Consider the following 27,575-nt stretch of genomic DNA (forward strand, 5'->3'; position numbering starts at 1 on the left):
CTTCTATAAGCAGTAAGAACACAAGGAGCAGAAATAAAGGATGCCAGTGTCGAAAAACAATTTTAATATTTTATTGTTCTTAGGTTGTAAGTGGGTTTGAAACGGAAATGTAGTGGTTTTATCCATATTTAGTTTAAGTCCATTACTAGCGAACCACTTATTTGGTTTATAGTTTGTCTTCGAAATAGGCCTACTTTTTATAAGCTACTAGCTGAAAGCACCCGGCGTTGCCCGGGTTGCCCTTTTTGCTTCTTTTTTCAATTAAACTGGTTGTGAGACTTTTCGGAAATCACAGAAACTCAACTATACAGGGTGTTTCAAAAATACGGGGCATAATTTCAGGTATGTATTTCCCACATGTAGACAATCAAAATAGTTCATTACACATGTATGGTAAGGCGGACGGCAATGCTGCGCTGGCTAATCGTTTGTACCAGGAGAGGTACCCACAGCGACAATGTCCAGATGGGAAGACATTTGTACGTCTCCATTACCGTCTGTGCGAGTATGGAAAATTTAACTCTCCTGTTTTGGGAAGGGGACGACCAAGATCTACAACTCCAGAAGTACAGGAGGAGATTCTGGAGGCTGTGAACATGACTCCTTCTATCAGCACACGAAGGGTAGCGTTGCAAGTCAATGTTCCTCATACGACTGTCTGGAGACTGTTGAAAGAGTATCAATTGTATCCTTATCATATCTGAGGACATAAGCAATACTCCTGGAGTTTGGGATCGTGTTCGCAGGTCAATGAGACATCGATGTGAGGTCTGTATTCAAGCAGGAGGTGGACATTTTGAACATCTTCTGTAATGACAACGACCTGCGGAGAAAAAAAAAAAAAAACGTTCCGGTGAATTTCAGTGTTGTGAAGGCCGTAACTCGGAAATGAAGCATTTCCGGACACATGTTGTAATGAACTATTTTGATTGTCTACATGTGGGAAATACATACCTGAAATTATGCCCCGTATTTTTTAAACACTCTGTATATAATCAAAAAGAATTATCTTTAATAAGCTTTCCTCGTCCACAAAGATGAATCTTTATATAGCGTCACTTATATGAATTGATGAACTCCTTAACCAAATGCCTGAAAGAATTAATTCAATTTAAAACAACTGCAGATCAGGCAACGAAAGAAAACATTTCATCACGTGCCTTCACGTTTTTTAATTTGTATGTATGTATGTATGTATGTATGTATGTATGTATGTATGTATGTATGTATGTATGTATGTATGTATGTATGTATGTATGTATGTATGTATGTATGTATGTATGTATATGTATGCATGTGCGTACGTAAGTACAAATAAAATAAAAATACCAAACTGTAAATAAACTAAAACCAAACTAACATATAAGTTATATAGGCTACGGTCACACAAACTTTAAATGAATTAGCATTGTCTTGAAGTTCATCAAAACAAAAACAATCCCTCGGTCCCTATAAGCCCACTTAGCATTGTATCAATTTTCTACAGATCTTACATTTTATCTCTGCCGATCAGTGACTGTTAAGTTTCAAGTGACTTATCTTAGTCGTGGGAGTCAACGTATTAAAAAGCATTACAACCTTTCTCCCGTCTCCTTTCTTCCCCCGCAAATGTGACGTTGCACAGAGGCAGAGATAAAATAATTAGAAGATCTGTACATTGATCTGAAGTTGTGCATTTCACGTAATTTCATGTCTGTGTGCTTTCACTTGAATTTCAGAGACAGCTGACGATAAACAGGGAATTCCCTTGTTCCCAGTCTGAACCCGTTGAGGTGTAATTAAGAGCCAAAATTTATATCTCTATCTGTCGTACCAAAGAATGAATATAAACGTATATAATTTAATTTATGTTGGAAGACCGCTGTACGACTATTTTTTTTAATATGACTTGAAAAACTGTATCTCACAAATTGAGAACATATTGTATTATAATATTAATTCTTATTTTATACACCGAATACAGATAAAATATAAACTCGCAATGTCATTTTTTAAACATAAAGACTAATATTCTGAGAGACGTATACCTTTTTTTCCCCCAGAAATTAAGAGATTGTTATTTCCACAACGCATGACATACTAAATTGGTAACGTGATTATACAGTTAGAATTTCGCAGTAACACATTTTCGGACATGAACAACAATATTTTGAGAGACGTATACTTTAGAATTAATATAGTGTTATTTTCAGTCGCCTTACGTACATTCACATACATTAGCAATTTGACAAAAGTATCATTGAACTGCTTTTTGATGTGTGTAAAATTTGTTTTTTTCCTACTTCTTTGTATAAAATATAGTTGAGAATGTGAAAAACACGGAGTTTTTTAAGTTAATATCTGCAAATTTGAGCGACTGCCTTGAGCTTAATTTTAATATGGCCATTACAAATGCTAGTCGCAGTGAAATTGCTGTTACTTAAAATCGAAAGGCATGTTAGTATCATAGGAATGCGTGAGATAAAAACATCTTCTCCTTTCGTTTTGCCAGTTAATATTGCCACTTCTATTACTACGTTTTGAATGTGTTTTTTCACGCCAATTCTTGTTCCACTGCATAATTTTGGTGGGTCAATATTTCGCAATAGTACAAATTGGTGATTCAATATTAAGTATTAAATTATATGGTAGCAATCCTTGTGGTTTCAAAGTATTCAAGAATTCATTTGGATAAAACATAGTCTAGTCAGTATCTACAACTGCATCGAGAAATTCATAATATTATTATGGTCCTGGACTGCGTAAAGCTACTTATTGCATGAATTATCTAGATTTTGGCCTTCATGATGTGAATCAACAATGTGTTATTTAATTTCGTGTTATAATTTCTATGGCCTCGTGAAAGTCGATATTGAATGCAACAGACAATAATAAAAAAGAATTGACTATAGAAGATTGCATTTTAATATTATACATGAATGTTTAATCGTATTTATTTCTATTTTTTATATTTTAATTAATTTATGGTCCATTTGCACAATTTTAATGTAGCCTATGTTCTTCTCCTGGTTGCAAACGTTGGGACATATTGGTCAAAGCGTATAGATTTGTATAGAGAACATACATACATACATACATACATACATACATACATACATACATACATACATACATACATACATACATACCCATATTCAATTTTATATATTAAGATAGCTCATCGTCTCCATGGAGTTGTTCACTATATTATATTTATCTTCGAAGTATCGTGAACACAAAAAGCTATGCTCGGAGGGACACAATTTGTCTCGTTTCATATTTATTACCCACCGTTTCATCAGTTCCTTTTTTTCTGAAGGGAATCTGTACACCAGTATGGTATGCCGGGCTTTGTTACACATTTACGCAAAGAAAAATGCTGCTAATTAACAAAACTATGGACTGAACTTCATAAAATGTATATGATATATTATTTGTCTTTCTTCTGCTATTGCAGTTACATATATGCAGCACACACAAGAGACATGATTTATTTTTCGTAGCTCCTATCTCCGTATACACAACGTTGTAAGCAGACGAATTTATACAGAGTGCGTCAGAAAGAACGGATGGATTTCAAACTATCGATACGCAGCGAGGGGAGGGATAGAGTGAGAGGGACCACGACTGTTGGGTCAGCCAGAGAATGCAGTTTCAGTTGAGAACATGGTGTTGGTCTGGTGTACAACGTGCTTTCATCGCAGAGACATTTTTGAAAAATGAAGAGTCTGTGATCGCCACTCAGGACTCATTTCGACATCGGACGTCATGCTAGGATTCCAACTCGGAATACAATTTTGCGGTGGGTGGCTTCATTTCGTACCACAGGTTCAACATTAAAGAAGAAATCACCAGGACGAACACGGAGCGCGTGTACTCCTGCAAATGTGGAGACAGACAGTAGGTTGTCCGGCCACCTCAACGATCAGCCCGCAAACATGCTATTGCACTGAGATTGTCCGAGGTTACGGTAAGATCTCGCGCCCTGCGAGTTCTTTCTTTGGGACCATTTGAAGGCGTAAGTAACCACATACACTGGATGAACTGAAGACGGCGATTCGTGAAGAAATTGCGGCAATCCCACGAACTTTGACTGTGAAAGTTACGGCGAACTTCAGAAAACGCCTCGATGCCTGTATCGAAAGCCAAGGACATCATATGGATGGTGTTGTATACCATAAATAAACTGCATGTATTGGTGAATCTGTTGATAACAATAAATTTTTGATTTGATGAATCCTTACAATTTTCTTGCCCTGTGAAATCCATCCGTTCTTTCTGACGCACCCTTTACAACGGAAGGCGCTAATTTCATGACTGCCGTGTTTCGCGGCGGCACCGCTAAGAGCGCTGTACAAGGCAACTTGACCACTCTATAATCTCTCTTCTAACTCGTTGAGCACTACAATTTCGTGTATTGTACTGCAAGTTACTTTATTTCATAATACAGTACTATAACCTACTTATTTTGTAAATTGTGTACAATAGTGTAAATAATGTTTGATCAATATAAGCCTTTATTGTTTATGATAGTGTAAATAGTGAAAACAGCGTATTTTAGTGTACATAGTGTAAAGTGCTATCAGACATTAACTATTTTCAAAAGCCAATTGTCAGAAAGACTGCTTTTCGTCTCTACAATATGACCTTTCTTCAAATATTACTTTTGTACAATATTTATGTTTAATATACAAATTTTCCTTCATCATGTTAATCATTCCTTCGATTCAAGTATCTTATTTAACACTAAATTGTAATTGTTTAACTCTTAGTATTACATGTAACTAAACACATCTACATTTTCCTATTATTATTATTATTATTATTATTATTATTATTATTATTATTATTATTATTATTGTTGTTTAATTAATTACGGTTTATTTAACGACACTCGCAACTGCCGAGATTATATCAGCATCTCCGGTGTGCTGGAATTTTGTCCCGCAGGAGTTCTTTTACATGCCAGTATATCTACTGGCATGAGCCTATCGCATTTAAGCACAGAAGGCCAGCGCTATACCAACTGCGCTATCCAGACCGACTTATTATCATTGTTTTTGTTATTATTATTATTATATTATTATTATTATTATTATTATTATTATATTATTATTATTATTATTATTATTATTATTATTATTATTATTATCATCCTCTTGTTCTCTGTATTGATGTTATTTATATGTGCTATGTATCTTCATACTGGTTGAGTGGAAGAGAAGGCCTTATGGCCTTTTAACTCTGCCAGTACCAGTAAAAATAAATCAAATAAATAAATGAACAAATAATTTAAATTGTAGGAAAGGTCATCCATCGTATTATCAGTCTTTGTTACTAGAATGCATTTTCAACAGTCTTCGAGGTCTAGTTTTGAATCATGAATAGAACGTCAATCACATCACAAACAAGATGCTAGTTTTCCCTTACAGTATCTGTACCACGCGCCAAACATGATATCACGCCAATATATTCTATGACCAGGTAACCGTATCTCCGTACGCTCTGGGACAGAATTCGGTCTCTAATTAACACCTTCATTTCACTCAGACGCTAGATAACCATTGCAGTTAATAAAGCGCTGTCAAATCTATTACTATGACATGAACGACTATACTTGCATTGCTGTCCGGAGTATGGAGAACTGATAAGAAGCATCATATTAAATAGCACAATTTCTTCCTATTTTTATTCCCGACAACACTTATTTTACATTGATATTGTAGTAATTATTATATCAGGGCAATCCTGGTGGAGTCTGACCGGAAACTACACCACATCTCTAAGAACTTTTGAAGTTTTATTATATCCTTGTCTGTGTATGTACAGATTAGAGCTGTGCAATAGGGTGGAGTGAAAAAATTAATTTCAGAATATAAATTCGGCAGGGCTCTCAAACGTTGTCATTTAATGTCAAATGATCGTGTACGAAATTTTTTGTATTTATTTTAATATTTAGATGCGCCCCAAAGGCTTCGAAAATTTCCTTATAGTTAAAAATAAGAAAATGAGCTTTTGTTTCATTCTTATTACTTAATTGATTATATTATCTCATTTTCAGTTTGAGAGAGGATATGGATCACAGTCGTAGAGAGATACTGTAAAGGAGTAAACGTACCCCAAGTACAAGGAGCAAAACTGAATGCCCAATATCTGACACTCTACCAAAAATAACAGAAAATGTTCTTCCCAGCAGTGCTGATGTACTGAGGAACTGTCAACTGTGAGATGGAAGTTGAAACTTGATATTCATTCAAAAGAACCAAACATCAGAGATATTGCAGAGATAGTTTCCGTAAATGTTGAGAAGATGTGGAGGAAAGCACATTTTTCTCACAAAGGTGTAGTTGAAACATCATTCAATTCCACAGTAAATACAGAAACATATTGAAACCATTCAAATATACAGAAAGTGATACGAATTACAAAACTAATATTAAAAACTACTGCAAAACTACTAATTCACAATTATTCCATATTGCCTTTTGCAAATGTACAGACTTTTCAAAATGCAAGTGCCCAAAAGGCAAGACGATTCCAAGTGATGAGCGAGAGTTCATTGTTGACCAGAGAACCATGAGGAAAATGATAATTGGTGATATTGACCTTAAAATGACCCAGAATATTAAGAAAAAAGAGGAACGAAAGGTGAAGGAACAAAGGAGACTGGAGGTGTGTCAACAGAATATCCGATAAGTATTGCATCTGAAAGCAGTTCAGGATTAGAAGATGGGGAAGGACATGAAAGTAGAATTAAACCAATAACCAGAATAAAGAAAAATCAAATGAGACTGCATCTTCCAAAGATGGCAAGGCGTGGCCTTTCAGATCGAGCAGCTGCCTTTATTGCTAGCGGTCTTTTGCAAGACATTGGTGTTTGATATGATGGTGAAACAAGTAATGTCATCGATTGTAGTAGCCTAAAGTACGCAAAGAAAGGAAGATTTTTTTTATTTTAGTAGCTTATTTTACGACACTTTATCAACATCTCTAGTTACTTAACGCCTGAATGACATGAAGGTGATAATGCCAGTGAAATGAATCCGGGGTCCAACACCGAAAGTACCGAGCATTTGCTCGTACTGGGTTGAGGGAAAACTCAGGAAAAAACCTCAACTAGGTAACTTGCCCCTGTTTTCGCGGCCAGACGCGCTGACCGTTACTCCACAGGTGTGGACCGAAAGGAAGAAGTTTAGACAGGCAGCTATGGAAAGATTTGCTGAAAATTTCCGCCCTCTTAATGGATCGTACTTCGATAGAAGAAAATATCTGAAAACAGTTCCAATTAAGAAGGGTTACAAGTTCCATGCATTAATTAGTTGGAAGATCATTACACACTTGCTCAAGAACCAGATTCGAGATACATAGGTCACATTATAGTTCCAAGTGGTGAATCAGAAATTATCTTACAAGAGATGTTATCATTTTTCCATAAACAAAATATTTCCTTCTAAAACCTCAAAGCAACAGGATGTGATGGAACAAATGTGAACGCTGGAGTCAAAGGTGGAGTCATACGTGTATTGGAAGTGCAACTGAATCGGCCTTTGCAATGGCTTTTTTTGTCTTCTTCATACTAATGACCTGCCCTTAAGACAATTATTTCAGAGCATGGATGGTAACACAGTAAGCCCAACGTCTCTGCCTGGGCCAATTGGGAAAACAATAAAGAAATGTGAAGATCTTCTTGTAAAATATAATCCTATAAAGGTGAAGACTTTCCCACACATAGCTGAAGAAGTAATATCTGATCTAAGTACAGACCATAAATATCTGTATGATGTATGTTAAGTTGTATCAACTGGTGTCTGTGCCACAGATTTGTTACCACGGAAGCCAGGACCAGTCGTTCATTCCAGATGGTTGACTACAGCAAACGGGATATTGAGACTCTATATCAGTACAGAAAAACCTTGTGAGAAACGCATAATACTTGCAACATATGTTATTAAAGTATATGCAACAGTCTGGTTTTCCATTAAAATGGAACCAAAGTCAACAGAAGGTTCACGTCACCTCTAGAAATTGATAAATGTGTCTCGAAATTTACCTAAAGAAACAAAGACTATTATTAATCCAGTTATTCAGACAAATAGCTGAAAAGATTCTTTTATCGATGATAAATGATGAGAGAAGAGACATTCAGCAGCTAGCACTCAGAAAAATTATACCAGCAAGACATTCTCCGAATAATTTTTAAGGGTAAGAATGTTTCGTGTTCCAGAAGTGAATTTTTAAGTTAAGGATAACACTGAACTCATTCACTGGCAAGAAACATAGAGAAACGAACCACCAGTAACACAGAATGTAGAAGAAGAGATATTAGATGTAATTCATTCACGGCAGGAGATGAACATTGACATACTCAAATTTTCATGTCACACTCGAGCGACTGAGATTTATGTTCACCTTATAACAGAAACATCCAAAAGTGTCTGTGGGGAAAACAGTCGACATGGTTTTGTTCTTGCAGGAATACAATCAAGGTCACTAATGAAATCATTCAATACAAAGTCTGAATATATTCCTTGAAATTTGGAAAATAAGTTGAAAACCATTACACAAATTGTATTACTAACTAAATATGGTATAATATATTCATATACTCATTTATAATATGCGCGTTTGTCCAAGGGCTGTCATAAGTAAAAAATTATTTCATTAAAATTGAAGAATTCTTTATTTATTTTTTTTTTGAAAATTGAGTATTTTAGTAGTAATTACCTAAATTAGTATTTGTAAGTGAAGTGTATGTATCAGACGTTTAAAAGGACTTGAAATATGCTTTGAAATAGTAATTTGCAGATTATTACAAAAAAAGTTTTGCCGTTTGATGTTCCGATATTTGTTCTATACTTCACAGTGCTTGGGGCGCATCAAAGAATTGAGATATAAACTTGAGATTTTGAATGAATAATAGCTATATCAATACACAACTTTTGCACACCCTGCCGATTTCATATTCAACAAAAAAAATTTTCCCTATACTTTTCACTCCACCCTACTGTGCAACGAGCGAGTACGGGACACTGATTTAGCTCATTCTCCGCTATCGGCACGAAAGAGCTTAGTTTTTAAATGGATTGCGCTCAAACAAATGAAACATTGGTACCCAATCCAAACACAAGTCATTTGGCGTTGAAATGGACGGACAGTTTCGAGTCCCATTCACCCGTTCGCTCAAAGTGAGTGCTCTACATTCAGTTACTAAGTTACTACAGCAAAGACCACAACACATAGTGTTGCCTTCAAACGCAAAAATCTCTGTGTAGCTGTTTTGTGTAATTTCGTGAATTAATATGAATGAGAGTTGTGAACGTACAGAATAAAACCAGAAGAGTGTATACAACAAAAAGGTAGTAATGAGTTCTGAATTCTTACTTACAACAAACCAACATCGGCAATGATGACAATGATGAGCATGTAGATGACATACTCTTTATTCATAGTAATCACCATTTATGTTGTAGTGCTTATGTTATAAAAATCAATCACGCCGTTTGTAAAAAAGTGAGTGTAAAACATCTGTGACTGCTATCTATAAATTGTTATCAAGGTTTCCTGCCAATTTTCCTATAACACTATGTGCAGTATCAAAGCAACGTCCTGTAACTGCAATTAGAAAAGCAATGCCTCATTATTCAAGGTACAGCTATGTGCCATTATTACCCATATGGAAGGAGTTGCTTCAATACGTAATTTTTTTTAGAATTCTGAGAGAGTATGTCTGTGCATATTTCAATTTCGCTCTCCAGAATGCATATACGTATATCCCACCAGCTTGTAGGATCTTTGAATAGAAAAAGTTCATTTTGTAGGGGCTGCCACAAGTCCCCAAAAGAGATATAACTTAAGTTAGATTTTTGTATTAATTTTAAACATATTTCAAGAGAAGTATTATTTTTTAAAGTCCAACAATGTAATTATCAGTTCAATTAAAATATTCAATTTTAAAGGGACTTTTCAAAGGGAACGTTCACTCTAATCACATCTTATTGTTTTCTTCGGCTTAATATCGTCTTATTAATATTTAACAATTCGGAAATATAACGAAAATCTACTAGTTTTCTTCTAGTTCATTAAATTTCAATGCAACTTGCTCTTATAGTAAGAGCACATGTTATTACCAGAAAATATCTTTATTTTAAATATATTTGTTCTTTGGTTTCACTGTTTCTTCATAGAGACATTTAAGTTATAAAATAAAACAACGATGTGCATACAGAATAAAAAATACAGTTTCTTCTTCTTTATCAAATTATATACTTGTTACTATTGTAGTGTGGGCATAAGACGTTATTAAGACAATATATCCTCTTGTTTCATTTTTACTGTGTACGGGGATTTAAATAGTTTAAAGTAATTCATTTTGTTCATTTCGAACTTCATTTCTTTAAGTGCATTATTAACTTATCATTATTATTTTACTATTTATATTACAAAATTAATTAATTAATTAATATCAACAAAAAGTATGTTTTATTGTTTATAAATAAAACATACAGAAAACACGACATTTTATGTTAGTTTATTAAAGTTGGAGCGATTTGATAATCTTGTTCTTATTCTATAAGCGACAGATTTGACAACAATGCCATTAAATGGGACAAAATAAGCTTACAGGGGAGTGAGTTTCTGAGCTTGTTTGGGTTCCAAACTGTCCAAACGACTGAAACTCCCAATGGATCTTTCGAGCGAGTTAGTCCAAATGAACTGAGACTGATCCATTTATTGCCATACTAATGAGTAAAGCCCGGATTTCTAAGCACAATCAAACAGTAAAATAAGCACGAAAAATGGTGAAAATAAGCAAAAGCGAATACACGGAAATACAGTAAAATAAGCACGAAAAATGATGAAAATAAGCAAAAACGAATATACGGAAATATTATAAATTATTTGTTTCGTAGAACTCTTATCTCATTATTATTATTGTGACAGCGACGTGAGATTCGAACTCACGACCAGCGTCCCGCAAGAGAGAAGATCGCGCGGAGCACTTTGGGACGGCGCGCGGCGAGAGAGTGGAGAGGGAGTTTGCGTGCGCATCTTCTGCTTGCCTAGAGAGGCCGAGAAATCCGTCGAAGTGGATGACTCGCGAATTCGAACTTTCGAGGCTACGTCGCTGTGGTTATAAATTACGGTCGCGAAGGAACGACAGTAGTTTTCAGTTGATTAGTCAGCCAGTCAGTGAGAAAGCCAGAGCAAGCAAGCCAGTCTTGTGTACCGGAGTTCGACTCGAGTGTGCGTCCGCAACTCTATCAGCATCTGAAGGCCTGAGTTCGAGTGCAGTGGACCGCAGTTGGAGGGACCTGAGTTCGAGTGCAGTGGACCGCAGTTGGAGGGACCTGAGTTCGAGATACTGTGAACTCGAGTGACTGAGCTAGAAGAACTGTGAACTGAGAACTGATAGTTCTGATTTGTAAATAGTGCTTTGTAAATATTAGTTAAGATTAACAGTTCATTGTTGTTCGTACTAGTCCAAGTAAATTGTCATTGTCGTCGGTGGAGTGCTATAACGAATACTGTGTTGAGTGAAAATCCAATTGTTGACGAGAGCGTTTAAGGCGAATTGTAGAAAAGAATTATTGTTGTGACTAATAAATTACATTGTTGTTACTAATAAAATTCACATTATTATTATTATTAACTTATTGAATTATTATTATTATTGAAAAATGTATCACTAGAACTCGATTGTTCATCCACATTGGTTTTAATCAGTTACTGGTTTAACCAAATACTGTAGAGAGCTAATACCGGAAAGCAACGCGATTAACATGGTGTCGGGCGGCGACACGAGAACACTAGCGCTGTCTAGCGGCTTGGTTTGAACAATGCTTCCAATATGTATTGCTTCAAATACAATACGAAGCTCTCTACAGTATTTGATTGCATACATATCTAGGAGGGGTTGGGAGGAATTGTGGTAGGCCTATACAGTATTACATGAGAGCTAAAGAAATCATTACAGAACGGTCAGATTTACATTCTCGTTAATTTAATTGCCATAACTATTGAACTAACATTATGGTGCTAATAATAATATTATAAGATGTTTTAAAAGAGATATCTCATTGGTGAAAAACAACATTAAAACTACAGTGCATACTTAATTGTCCTATTAGCTCTCTATTCTCCAGGTTACTGATGCATTACTTTTTTAGCCTTTCTGTTCTTTTTTCCAATCACTGTTGTACAACTTATTCTGCCACATTCATATTTTACAAAACAATTGATCATTACGTTAAGGAACTTATTAACGAAAACATGTTTACAGTCTTTACATACCGAATTAGTTTGATCTATTTGTTCAAAAATAAGGGTCATTATCTTGGTTTTTACACCTTGTCTGCTTGATGAAATAATTTTTTGAAGTGCGTGTGAAATGTTGATCGAATAATTTTAGATAAAGAAACTGAATAACTTGTGGGAATTAGAAAATCAGCACTGTCATACTTTTTATTTGCAATGTGCTGATAAATACCTCTCAAGTTTTCAGATTTGAAACTAGCTAGTTCCAGTTTGCATGTCTCATGTGGTATTCTGCTACAAGCCCACCTTGTCACATATGTTAGTGCATTATCTGGAATCATACACTGATCATGATTGTCCTCTTCAAGTTCAGCAGTTCCTACAAAACTGTTTTCTGTTGCTGGATAATCACTGCAGATTCTAAATGAACTTTCTTCAATCTCCTTCTTCGTAACTAAAAAATCACTGACTTCAATTTCACAGTTGCCTTTCTCTGAAGGTGTTAAGAGCTGGCAGCTCATAATTCCTCTGACGGTAGACTTGAATTTACAGCTGTCAGGGGTAATGTTATTACCACTCTTAGAACGCACGACAGAGAAAATATTTTCAGTACAGTCTTGTGTTATACGTTTTACAAGCAGGAACCGAAAGTTAAAATTTTGTTCCAACACTTAAAGCATGGAGGGTTTGTCCTTTTTTCGCTCAGAATTTTCCTTTTTGAAAACAGACTTTCCAGTTTTTGTAGAGTCGTCCAATGACAAGAAGTAGTTTGTAAAGCCCTGCGTGAGGATTTATCATCGTTCATGGTCGATGAATTAAAATAGTCAAATCCACGCTCCACTAGCTCTATAAACTCAGCTGTTTGAAGAGCTTCTTCAGGTAGTGACTGAAACGACACATGAGTTTTTATGGCCTTGCTGACTGAATGACTTAGCACCTGTGCAGACAGACAAACCCTCATGGGCGAGAAAGGTGAAAGTTCTATATGTTTTTGTCTCAAATTTTGGCATAATAGAGGATTAATATCTTTATCCTTATTATACAGTTCAACAACATGTTATCACTTGTATACTTCATCTTTGTACGAAAGGTCGTGCCGCTTAAAGTTATTGCGTACTGACTTTAGGAGATGTGGTGTGTCATGGAAGAAGTACACAATTTCTCCATTTATTTCAATAAATGGTTTATCAACCTCGCATCCCAATAAATTCCTCATTCTAATATTACTGGCTGCCTGGTCACTAACGACTACTTTAGGAAAATAGCCACATTTCCTAAACTCGCGGATGGCTTCGGAAAGAAGATCCTTTAGAACATCACCGGGCGTGGAATTATTAGATAGGAAATATCCTATTATCTGCTTGTAGTTGGTTTGCAAGCCCCTAATCGTAAATACTAAAGCCTGATTTGAGGGTTTCAATTCTTCACTTTTTGTTTCATTTTGACTCTCGTACGGTTCAAATTCTACAAAGCCATCGAATAAATCTGATTTTGCATCATACGAGAAACTTTGTTTCAAAGATATCTCGTCAAGTACAATGGAAACAACTCTCTGAGCTGGTGTCAGACTTCTCGATTTTACGATGAAAGAGTAATGGAACGGAGAAAAATTCTCTCCGGCGCCGGCATTTGAACCCGGGTTTTCAGCTCTACGTGCTGATGCTTTATCCACTAAGCCACACCGGATACAACCCCGGCGCCGGACAGAATTGTCTCAGATTAAGCTCTAACTCTTGGATTCCCTCTAGTGGCCGCCCTCTGCACTACGTCATAGATGTCTATGAACGTAGGACCGAAGTCCACACATGTGCTGAGGTGCACTCGTTATGAGTGACTAGTTGGCCGGGATCCGACGGAATAAGCGCCGTCTTAAATCACGAAGTGATTTACGCATATCATATATACTATTTTAATGTACCGGAGTACATATGATATTTCCATGCAGATATTCTGCGTCATCATACGATGAAAGAGTAATGGAACGGAGAAAAATTCCGGTTGTATCCGGTGTGGCTTACTGGATAAAGCATCAGCACGTAGAGCTGAAAACCCGGGTTCAAATCCCGGCGCCGGAGAGAATTTTTCTCCGTTCCATTACTCTTTCATCGTATGATGACACAGAATATCTGCATGGAAATATCGTATGTACTCCGGTACATTAAAATAATATTCTCGATTTTATCTTAAGAAGTTGCATTATTGTCTCATTGAAACCTGGACCAACACTCAATTGTTGCAGCTAATTACATAAGGAGCGAATAGTCGGCAGACAGAAAGTCTTCCTCAAGTATCGATATGCATTCGGTGAAGCATAATGCAATGCCAGTGCGAAATTTTTGTCATACTAGGTATATCGCCTTCCCATTAAGTTTTCTTTTTCTTAGCTTCAACTGAGATTTAAGAAATGAATCTTCTACCAGCAATTGTACACATTCTAAAGATGAATGAGATTTTTTCAATTTTTGTACGTCAGCTCTTAGGGTTTGAATGAGTTTCCTTTGTTTTGACATAATTTTCTGCGCATTCCTTAAGTTTGTTAGTAAGAAAGGTATTTTTTTTTCTCAAACGAAATTTTTTCTCTTTTAGGAGTTCTAGTATTCTCCAAGTTATCTGTAACGAGATAAATTTTATTTATTTATTTTTTTATTTATTCTGGTGTAGTTAAGGCCATCAGGCCTTCTCTTTATAAAGCTTACAATATTATATTTCGAAACATTTTATATTGTAATCATATTTGCTAGCATCACAGCTTCTTAGACAGGCAACTATTCTTACTTCTAACTCGCTGCAGGCAACACAAGAAATGTTTCGATCTCCTCTCGCACGGCCGACCCTCTCGTCAACTTATTCAAACCTTTCCGCTTGGAGCGCTGTTAGTCGATGTCGCACATATGAGAGCCAGCTTTCCGGTATTAGTATCTACAGTATTTGGTTTAACTTAGATTTATTCTTAAATCTCTCCTTATGCCGCTTTGTATTAATATGCTGCACATTGTTATATTTTTTCTTCGCAGAAACACTCTTTTCACACACCAAACAAAATAAGACACTGCCGTCCTCACTGAAAATATTACTTCCAAACTCATTTACGCATTTGCGTAAGAATGCTGATTGAGAGGTTTTTGTGGGCGGCATTTCTTAACTACAATAGCGATCATACACACACCTTATTGAACCAACGCGTGTTGCACAACTTGCACACTGCAGCTTGGAACTATCCATGCACATTCCGATAACGCGATAAGTGCGATAACCGATTGACCTGCCTAATGGCAGAAGCTTGGCGGGGAATCCCAAGGTTCTCCCCTAATTAGAACTACGCAGTATTATTTCACAACATCCTGGGCATTGCTTTCTGACGCATTCGACTGAAAATAATTTTTTATTAGCAAAAAAAAAAAAAAAAAAAAAAAAAAAAAAAAAAAATATATATAAAAAAAAGGGAGTCAGTGATAAATGACGGCTAGGAGTGAAATATGCACTTTTAAAATTACAGTTTTGAGTAAAATAGGCCTATGCTGTTTTAATTAAAAATCGTAAAATAAGCAAGCAAAAACGTTTTCCTGCGAAGTAAACAATTATAAGCGCTAATAAGCATAGTTAAAACTGCTTATCTATGTGCGTCTTACGAAGTATAACGTTTCTGCTAACCTTTAAAAGTGTGGAAAAGAATATGCATCTTGCTTAGAAATCCGGGCTTTACTAATGAGCGAGCTACAAGACGGTCCTTGAATAATTCTAATATAGCCTAGATATGAAAATAAAATTTGGAGCTCCTTTATTGTATGTTTTGCTTACAACACACTGCACATGTGCAGTAAACAAGAGCCCCTGTGTATATGCTGCTTGTGAACAGTCGCGCAAAATTGATCCCTACTATAGTTGGACTCCCATCAAGACTCTCTCCAAATTTTAATTCCGTATCTGTACTGTTTCCAAAATAGCATCACTGATTGCCTATTTTTCTTTTTCTTTCTTTTTTTTAATTTTTATATCGAGTCTATATACATTTGGAATTATTTCGATGCGGTTACCAGACCACACATCATCATCATCATCATCATCATCATCATCATCATCATAATGTGCAGCTCAAGTATTAGACCCTAATGGATACGATACGGTCTCCTTCCAACGCTTCACAAGACGTCCCAAATTCCTATGACCTCGTGCAGTAAAAGACAGAATCTGTTTAGGTATTCTGCTTGGAAGCATCCGTTCGACGTGTGACTTCCAATGGGCACAGCCCGTCTCGTCCCAGAATCGACCGACTCGTCCCGACGTAATTTTCGGTGCGTTATTGCAATAGTCCAACTCGTCCCCACCTAATTCTCGGAGTGTTAATCCTATAGCCCAACTCGTCTCGGGTGTGTAAGAAGAGGCGAAACCAGGTAAAGACAAAATATTTCATCCCACCTTGTGCAGAGTTGGGACTGCGCAACCATTTTGCAGGTTGGTGTGATTAAAAAGTTTGTCTTTCATTAGTAAAATAATGTTCATTTTATAAAAATAAAGTAATCAAATAATAAAATTACTTAAAAATAAATTAAAGTCACATGCTTAAAAGTAAACAAGGTCTCATTTTACTGTAATATACAACATTATCCGTACAAATTGCAGGCGTGAGTATTCCCCATCCTTATAGGTGAGCAGGTACTTTTCTGATAAATCCAACTTTTTGTGGATATGAAGCGGATGTTTAAAAGGATCATTTATGTTGTTGCACTAAACATACGTATCTGATTGTAAGTCAAATAGAGCTTTTATAAACGTGGCTGTGGAATATGTGGAGAGTAGAAAGCATTGGCAAGGTGTGAATGAAAGGATTCACAAGCATTTCGTCGTTGTTCCTGCAATAACTCCTATGTAACATATTTATCGACTTTCAGATTTTTGCTCTATTAAATAACTTAAATAGTTATACAGCAAATAATAAAATCTCCTATCTGTAATAATATTTCTTTCTTTCGAAAATGTAAGAATTCACAATCTCCTATGTACCACTGCCATAGAATGAATAACTGTTTTTTCTTCCAACTGAAAAAAATTATATTTTGCACATAGGAGTTATTGCAGGAACAACGATTTGTAGTTTTGGTCAGTGCAGCAGAATAATCAGCCCATATTGTAGGTGGGAATAAAGAAAACGGAAACAAATAAGTGTTCGTCACTCTTCAAATTTCGCCAATCGTTGATCATTTGGCGCGAGTGGTAGCATATCGAAGGCGAAACATTCTTCAGCCTCAGATGGATCTATGTACACAAGGCCAAAGCACCACCTCTGTCATGCCCCAATTTCAATTCTTTTCTTTATAGTCATTTGACATACCAAGATTCTGAAGTGTTATGTTATGTTTTATTTAACGACGGTCGCAACTGCACATGTTATATCAGCGTCGCCGGATGTGCCGGAATTTTGTCCCGCAGGAGTTCTTTTACACGCCAGTAAATCTACTGCCATCGACCTGACCTGGGATCGAACCCGCAACCTTGGGCATAGAAGGCCAGCGCTATACCAATTCGCCAACCAGGTCGACTAAGATTCTGAATTTTCGTGTATACGAGTAATCGATGCATGAGAATTGGAATTGGAAATATATTTAAGCCGGGGACGAGACGGGTTCTTGAATTAACGAACCATATTTCAGCCGGGGACGAGACGGGTTCCTGGATTAACGAAACATATTTCAGCCGGGAACGAGACGGGTTCCTGGATTAACGAACCATATTTCAGCCGAGGACGAGACGGGTTCCTGGATTAACGAAACATATTTCAGCCGGGGACGAGACGGGTTCCTGGATTAACGAAACATATTTCAGCCGGGGACGAGACGGGTTCCTGGATTAACGAAACATATTTCAGCCGGGGACGAGACGGGTTGTTTATTTACAGACCGGGGACGGAAGGCGCTTCGCCGCTTCCAATAGCACAGACTCTGGATCCATAAATCTACGACATCTATGCTGAGCAATGAACAACACTTCACAGTTTCTTTTGTAGTAAGCCAGGGATGTCAAGGTCAGAGCACGTGAAAGACTCTACGTGCTTCAAGTGCTCACGGGTTCCAATGAATCTATTCTGCAGCCAGTAGCACTGAAAAAGAAAGGGGTGAGCAAAATGAACTCTACCACTACTTGGCCTACCACTGCAAGATGAATTAAACTGCTCTTCAGTAATAGATAATGTGTTACGCTCATAAAAGAAAACAAGAAATAAAAACATATTTTGCACAATGTACCTCTGTAATAAATACATTTAATTATAAAATAGCAGGATATAACAAATAATAAACCTAGCTTCTCATTAACTTAAGCAGTTTTACATGATGAGGCCTATAATTAACCTAATTATTGTTATTAAATAATCATGTACTACCTATATGAGCATCATCGCACTTCTAGAAACAAATTTTAATTCCAGATTTCTCGCGTAATTCAGAAGTGCTTTTCTGATTTTTGCCGACATCAGCCTTCTTATGTCCGGTGAAATGTTTCCTGCAGCAAAATAATTTCTAATGGAAGACCTGAAATGGCTAACATTCCAAGTCTATTGAAGTAAATTTTTCAGGACCGCAAAGAAAGTATATAGGCTTGCATTAGGAGTATTGAAATAAATATTTGTATAATCCAAAAACACAGGCTTAGAGTCGGACATAGGATATTCTTTTTCGCAGAATGATAGACTATGTAAAATACAACTTGTTAGGTAAAAAGTCGAATTCGGTAAATTTTGGACTTGGGATGTTTGTCAATTCAGGTATTCAATTGTAACTGTGTGGATATATTTTCTGGGTTTGATGAGTAAGGATCAGAAAACAAATCCAACTTGGGCTGGAGCAGGTCAATATCTTAAATCGTCTATGGAACTCTTCCCAGAGATTTTTTAAAACATTGCAGTATTTTACACTGCTGAACAGATGTTCAATGAATGAAGGCGTTGAAATTATAAATATTGTGTTGTGAGATCTGTGACATCCACAATGAAATCTTCATTTGAAAGCTTTTAATATCTGTCGACACAAATTAATTGATTCTTTTCTTGCGATCTAAATTCAAAACGTTCAGATGCTCGAATATATCCTTCAGAAAGTTAAGTTCCTCGATCCATGTAGAGTCAACTAGTTCTGGAAGGACTCTATTTTTCTATTACGAATTCTGATAAATATTTACGCAGTTCAAAATACCTGGACAGAACTTTTTCTTGGCTTAACCAAAGGATATCGTAATGGTAAGAGACATCGCCAAACTGAAAATTTATGTACGAAAATCTAGACAATTTATAGACACAACTCGTAACTGGCATGTAACTAGTCTACGCCATTAGCAGCACACACTTTTGTGTGTATTTTATTCTGTAAACATAAATACAATGCTGTGAGGAAGAAGCTCTACAATACATCTTCACATACATTTACTACTATTTAATTTCAATAAAAACAAACTAATTTGAATATATCATTCTGTAGATGAACTAATAATTTCAGGCGTTCGATACTGCTTGTCTTTGTAACTAAATAATTTCCACAAACCAACAAAGAGCATCACCTCATCTTTCACTTACATAAAAAGTCAAGAGTCCAGTCAGCCTGAAATTACTGAACGACTTCTTCGTCAATGTGTATGTACAACCCTTGTGTTCACTAGTGACTTGTACCTGCATGCCATACGTGCTCTGATCAGCACATACGGGCTTTGAGCACGTTTGCGCTCTCGTTGACATCACTGTAGTAAGCTAATAACTAATACCCATCGGAGATGAATATTAAAAGAAAACCATAACCTAGGTAAAATCACAGCATGGATTACTATCCACTTAAACATTCTGAACTTCCAATTTCGCAAAACGGTTAGACCGAAAAATATGTAACATGGGCATTGGGCCAAGTCTCTAATGCGGATTAAAAGAGGTAAAAGAGATTCAATGAAGAAACGCTGCCAAGGTCGAGTAACGAACCTGTTATCCTTCGTTTGTGCCTTGCCCTACAACAAGGTATTTAGTAACGGATATGCTACCTACCACCGTTGTACAACGTGGAGCAGCGGCAGTGTTCACGATTGTGCCCTATGAAGTTCAATGGACTGGGGATCTTATTTCACCCTCATATGTCAATAAAATTAAATTCATAATCCAATATGCAAACAATTACTTTAATACGAAGATACAAAGATGACTGGATGAGAAGATAAACTGTATGTAAGTTTCTATGTTGTATTGAATTTGAAGAACTTAAGCCTAAATTCCGTACTACGTGTCGTACGTAACAGCTAAGGCGCAACTTTCATGATGTCCATATTTCAAAGCAATGCTGAGTTTATAAACAAGTATCGAGTATTTTTACTATATCGATTAGCGTTCGCCGTAACTCATCAACTACTAGCCTATAGTGACAGGGGATGAGGTCAAAAACCGCGAAAAATATTATGTTTGGTATTAAAACTTTCCAATATCCAATCTCAAGCGATCTTGCATTCCCTGCACACGGGAACAGGAAAACAAATAGAACACGCTATTCTCTGACATTATTCGCCCACGTGTTTCGCATTAATTAACAATTATTCCTATTATAAATGAGAGTTCAACCACTTCAAATATACCCTACATTGAAGACCGAATTCATATTAATTTTATTTATTCATATTGACAAAGTTATAAACTAATGGGGAAATATTCTTCTCTCTCTACATCAGTATACGTGTTACTAGATATTTGGGACAATATGGACGCTGCTGGAAACTTTGGTCGTCGTAGATTGAAATTCTAATCTAGAAATGGCTGATGATCGTTGTCAATGGATTGTACTGCAATATTTCATGAAGACTTGCGTCGTGATTACCCCCCAACGCGTAAGTTCTACCATCTGTAGATTTAGTGTTTTCGAAAATGGTCTAATGTTAGTTTGGAGTATATCTGGACAGGAGACTGAATAACCAAAGAAAAAGTAATATGAAAATACCGGTAGTTTGTTGTATAACAACATTTATGATGATATGCGAGATGGAAATATTTGTCTAAGTAGACGTAATTTCTTCGCAGGCAACTTGAGATAACAACTAATCAGTGATGACATGAAAACACTGACCGCAGTATTCAGCTTGGTTTGCACAACTCCCTTTGGCCCATTGTGTGCCCTAATTTTTAATTTTTAACCTTCCTCAACTTGGTGAGGTTGCCAAAGACAAAGAATGTTAAACAGTAACATATAAGATGTGACATTAAAAAAATGTCTTAAAAGAAGTTTGTATACAAACTGAAATTTACAGTAGATAATGTATTACAATAATTAAAATTTGCAGTAAAATAAAAAACAGATAAAAATAGACTTAGAAAATTCAACTGTGTGTCGCCGTAAAATTTGCAGAGAACCCTTCAAAGCTATCATAGAAATTTCCTTAATTGTTGTTATTGGGACTCCAAATTTATGAAAGAATGAGACGAATTGTTTTGTTATGGTCCCTCTAGCGCCCACCATTAATCCGATGACTTCTATATCCCTGAGTATATATGATGATACAGTATGCGATGATTACCCAAATTCGACGGGTGTCCCGGGTGACATTCATGAATTCGATGCTGACAGCCAGGTTCCATCCACAGACGAATAGTTTCATAGAGACCCTTGGAGTCCCAACGTAATTTTTTTAATCACGGAACAAAAAAAAAAAAAAAAAAAAAGAAAGAAATTATTGAAGAAATTAAAACTTAGGCCTACATGTATAACAAAAATATTATTTTGGCTTGGCTTCTTTTGAATTGAGTTTATTATTTCTTAGCAAAGAAGTATTTTTCCAATAACACTTAGTGGTTTATAAATCTCATCAACATCTTCAATGTTGCGCTCCCTTCCCTTATCAGCATGGGAAACCCGTACTATCTCCAAAACTTCACACCAGTCAATTTTTACTATTGCAGATGATAAATGAAATGAGAGGATGGTGAAGAGTGTTGATGGAATAATAGAGGGAAAGGGAGCGCCCCGAGAAAAACCTCTGCAACGCCTGTTTTGCCCACCACAAATTCCACGATCCACCCGGGTCGCTTGGGTGGGACTGAGCCGTGCTCGACATGCTAGTTGTCCATCTAGTACGTCACTTCGCCCGACAGAGTGCTCTCAGACGATATGTCATAGATAGCGCTACTATTTCCTTCATTTTCTTATCCAAATTTTCCTATTGGCCGGTTGGTTACGTCAGACGAAGAGAGAGAGAGAAAGCGAGGTTACTTGGCTACGCGCAGTTATATCCTATACTACTCAGGACCCGGAGCCCGTATCGACAACATTACCTAGGAGTCGGAGCTTGTACCGATAACACTACTCAGGAGCCAGGCAGCGTAGCGACAAATTCATTCAGGCAATCGACGTGCACTCAGGAAGTAGAGCTCGAATTGTATTCTACACTTCTAACTTAAGTTCGTCGTGTTAGATTATTCGAGAATAGTGTATCATTATATTTCACTTGAGTATTTACGGATTATATGAAATCTTGTTTGAAATATATTTTGGGATTTAGTGCGGCAATAAGTTGTATCAGATTTGTTATTATTGGAGTAGGCAAATTTGGGTTGTGATATTGTCATTTTTGGTTGTATGTGTTAGAGATATCGTGGTGGATCGTGTATGGAAATCACTCGCTGATGATACGTCTTGGGTTAAGTGATTGGGATTACGTGAAGAGATTTAACTTTAATATGTGAGGTAGTATTGAAGTTCCAAGACGGTTTAGGTGATAGCGTAGTGATTACGATCTCTTGGCTTACATCGTAATAGACGGTGTAATGAACTAGGATAGTATGGGCCTCGTTATCTATTCTAGTACTTGCTACTCCATATTGGTTATTATTGGTTTCCACGCTGGTATTCAGGAATCGAGTGCATTGAGTTTCAGTTGCTATTCAAACGACTATTTGTATTTGAGATTATCGTCGGTTACTTATCATTTATCGTATCTCTCTCTCTCTCTCTGGTATTGTTTGATTGTAAGTTACGGAGATTATTGTTAATGCTATCTGCACAGTTTATGTGAAACATATGTGGAATTGGTAATTTATATAGTGATCAGTCGTGTGACAGTTTGTATTGGGTAAATTCTTTGTCAAATACTGAGTTGACGTGTTAATCTGATTTTATGTTATCTGTAATTGAATGGGGCATGTGTTATGAGTTGGCATACTGACTAGGCGTTCATGTTGAGGTTTATATATATATATATATATATATATATATATATATATATATTGAGAGAATGTTTCAACGACTAAATGCTTAATAGGTCAGCAACTGATTATTGAGAAATGGGTGTATCAGATTGTATTACGACTTGTAAGTATGTTCGCCCAGTGTAGTTAAAGTCTCCACGATTCAGTCCATGGTTTACTGGTTATCCAGATCAACTTGTAATATCTTCATTCACTTAATTTCATATCTACATGTTATTTCATTTATCATTCATGTAATATTGTTATCCATTGTTTGTTAATTATATCTGTTATACAAATTCACACTATTTATTTCTAAAAGTCTTCCACTGCGCACATCCTATCATCCAATGTACCATGACACCTGGCGAATAACAGCCGCTATAAGAAGAAGAGGAGGAGAGGATGATCGTACACCGTACACCACCTCCACAGAACACAAATGTATTATTAAAAATACAGAAACCTGCAACACAGATTTAACTCTCATCTGTATGTGTTACTTGAGGTCTGTGTAACGAATTGCAAAAGTTTCTCTAACTCACCTTAGTAAAGTGAAAATATTATAACTTTAATATTTACAGTCTTTACTAGGAAATACAACTTAACTGCGGGTACTATCCGGTGTCCTTAAATTGCCATTAGAATATAACAGCATTCCGTTATTATCTCAATTGAACTTCACATGTCAAAGCGGCAAAAACTTTAGAAACACACGGTGTTGAAATGGCACACATACTTATGTTTCAAGAAAGCGATGGGGACTTGTTACGTAATGGAGAATAACGGTACACGGATCTAACCATAACATGGAGGCGTGTGAGTGTGGTCCTTGAAAGTTCATATATGCTTACATAATTTGTTACCTTTTTTCTGACATACCAGCTGTCAAATATCTTAAACATTTTGTTTAAAAGTTCTTATACAAATCTCATTCCTGTAAGTTCCTTATAGTAGTAACTTCTACTACTTCGGCCGATTTTATACATAATTTGTATTATAGATCAAAACAATATTCAATTCTATATTTTAGCGAAAACGACGTTTCAATAGCAATAATATACAGGAAAATGTCGGACAAGATATATTTTATAAGAAAGCACTTCATTACTAGATGTTTTAAGTTAAAAAAAAGTCTAAAATATCAGTAGGCCTATTATGCAAATATGCACAGAAATTTATTTACGGTACGCTACAAAATACCAACACAATTAATATAACAAGACAAACATGATGACTATGCATCACATTCTCTTCTTTAACAATACGTAGGCTTAAAGAAAGCATACTGTGTGAAACTTCTACATCTATCGGTGAAGGTTTCGTACATTGAAAAGTATTTATATTTTATAAGACGCTGATACATACACACTGCAGAAACTAAATGGGCGCGGTTGCAGACTTTGTAAGATTACTACGTACTAATAACAATATTCCCCAGTACGCGTTACTGGCTTACTGGTTTTAAAAATGAAAAACGTCACTAAGATGCATTATGCTGTAGAAATATGAACTAATGCATTAAAATATTTCATTAAAATGTCATTTATATGTAGGGTGCGAATTAACGGGGGGGATTTTCCCCCTGTTGAAAGTTACCCCCTCCCATAAATTCATATTAGCCTAATACAAAATATAATTGTTTTAATACGAATATACTTTATAAAGTAGGTATGAAGTAAGCAAAGAAAATAATATTGATGTATTATCATTACCGGAAAGCTGGCAACAATCAATAACTTAGAAATTACACATTTTACCTTAAGCCTACTCATGGATATACTGTAATTACTCGTATTATTATCAAGATGCAAAACAAGCAACTCATCGCGACCAAGCGTTGCGCCGTAAAAGTGTAATCCAGTTTCATTCATTACTATATTATTCTAACTTTCAATGCTTACATTTCACCACAGTAATATCAACAGCAATAATAATAATAATAATAATAATAATAATAATAATAATAATAATAATAATAATAATAATAATAATAATTGAAGGATTCAGAACCATAGCGGGCCAAGCGCCATTTACTAAAACCGTAGAAAACAAGGCTTAAAATGAAGTTATTACCATATTTCAATGAAAACATATAGCAAGTAATATAAAGTATACACATTAAAACTAAGTGATATGCCAATCTTCATTAAACTATGATATTCACTTAACTTTAACCCTTGCTTTCTTCGTTTTTAATAAATGGCGCTTGGCCCACTATGACTCTGGACCCTTCAATAATAATAATAATAATAATAATAATAATAATAATAATAATAATAATAATAATAATAATTATTATTATTATTATTATTATTATTATTATTTTATGTATGGTATTCTCTATCTAGGATTCTATCCCCCCCTCTCATCAGAAATCTTAATTCGCACCATGTTTATATGTGCAAAAATGCAGTAACATTGTCGGCCAATGAATCATTCAAAAAGAATATTACTACTGTAGTCATTTAAAACGTGAATTTTGCATAGGCTATAAAACTTTGCTTTGGTTATTATTATTATTATTATTATTATTATTATTATTATTATTATTATTATTATTATAGTGTTTCTTTTTATTATACATCATGCCGTTACTTGTTTTAACTATAAAAATGTGTTCCTTCTGTAATCTTCGCTATTGTAATAACTGGTGAACAATTTCGAACTCTTTTCAACTAAAACATATAATGTACTTCTACAACAGTTTCTTTCAACAGATTAATATATTTCACTTTCAAATAAGCACATTCAAAAACATAATCGAGTAAAAACAAAAACTGCACATCGGATATTTATCTCTAGTATACAAGTCGAAACACGAAGCTCAAACTATTTTATTTTTCTTACAAATGAATTAAACGAAGTCCTTTGTTATCGTTCATGTGGTAACATTTGTAAACTTTAAAAATGTAGTTGTCATCCTAGGCGAAGAAGCGAAATTATCTCCACTCCCTTGGAACTGTAGGTGTATCCCTTTTGAGAGGCTTTCTTGTGTCATGCTAACCACATGTCCAGAGAGTATTGCTACTGTTGGTTCATAATTCTCATAAACAGTGAAAAACCAAACGGACAAATGGGTCTAATCCTTAATGACAGAGGACGACTATGAATACGATATTAACAATATGTAGGTCTATATTAACATGTAAGAACAACACTTCATTTATTGGATATCAAAATGGACGTGAACAATTCAATTAACCCAAAACAGAACGTTTTCAGTTGCTGTATGAGCCTGTTTATTTCGTAATTTTTAAACCTGTTAAATTATATATTTTAATGAACAACATTCAATATGGTGGTAATATGATGCTAAAAGTTCACATATGGACTGTCAGAAGTAACAAAAGAGTATATAACTGATTGTATATTTTATTATTCTATATGGAAGGAGGAGTAAAACACTAAGTTACATTTTAAGTGTCAAGGTCAATCCATAGGCGTAATTTTATTTTTATCGAAGTTCACACTGGCTTACCTCGTCCCAACTGGAGACCCAGCAAACAACCAATCATCTTTACGTTTTTTCTCAGAATTCAGAGCTGTCCATGTGTGTAAACCCACGTAGTAGCTTAGCATGATTCCAAACTATTATCACTGAGTTTTCATACGATGTGTGGAGCACTGCAGCACAACGAGTCTGGTGTAAATCCCCGCACAGACAAGAAAAAGTGACGCTGGAAAACAGTTACTTCACTTTCTCTATCGAAACAGAAACCGGCTCACATCTAGGTGAATGGTTTTATACTTAACCAGTCCTCCCGCCTTCGAGAAGGGAGGAGGGGAGATCAAATTACCACAAGCAGCTTTAAATAACCAAAAAAACCAGCTGATAAGAAGAAATCTTTATTTCATCACCAATCTGCCGATTCTTGCTTATCTATTAACTCGAATTGCACGATCAAAGGTCCGGTCACATGAATGTTCTAATCGTAAAGACATGATGAAAAGTCATCCACACTTCAGACACTCCACCATCGATGGATTCTTATATCTTATATTTTCTGCATAAAACATTTAATTCAAGAAGCAGACATATATTGGACCCAACTGTTAGATTTGAAATAAGCCAGACACAACCATCTAAGGTCAACAAAGAGAAACAACAAATTTATGAGCCTACTATTTCGTATTTTCCAGAAAA

At 35.7% G+C, this 27,575-nt stretch overlaps 1 protein-coding gene across 2 annotated transcripts in view; it reads right to left on the minus strand.

The window, feature by feature from the left end:
* The window catches only part of Snx27 (sorting nexin 27), a 311,819-nt gene that overhangs the window by 124,000 nt on the left and 160,244 nt on the right, over positions 1–27,575 (minus strand). Inside the window, exon 1 of one of the 2 annotated variants that reach the window (XM_069826413.1) lies at positions 26,910–27,166. The exons of the other annotated variant lie outside the window; for it this stretch is intronic. Within the exon in view, the coding sequence (XP_069682514.1) occupies positions 26,910–27,010 (101 nt within the window). The 5' untranslated portion in view covers positions 27,011–27,166. Of the gene's footprint in view, positions 1–26,909; positions 27,167–27,575 lie in introns of those variants that run through there. 2 annotated transcript variants of the gene reach the window in all.

Source organism: Periplaneta americana, chromosome 5 (assembly GCF_040183065.1).
Source record: "Periplaneta americana isolate PAMFEO1 chromosome 5, P.americana_PAMFEO1_priV1, whole genome shotgun sequence".
Lineage (NCBI taxonomy): Eukaryota > Metazoa > Arthropoda > Insecta > Blattodea > Blattidae > Periplaneta > Periplaneta americana.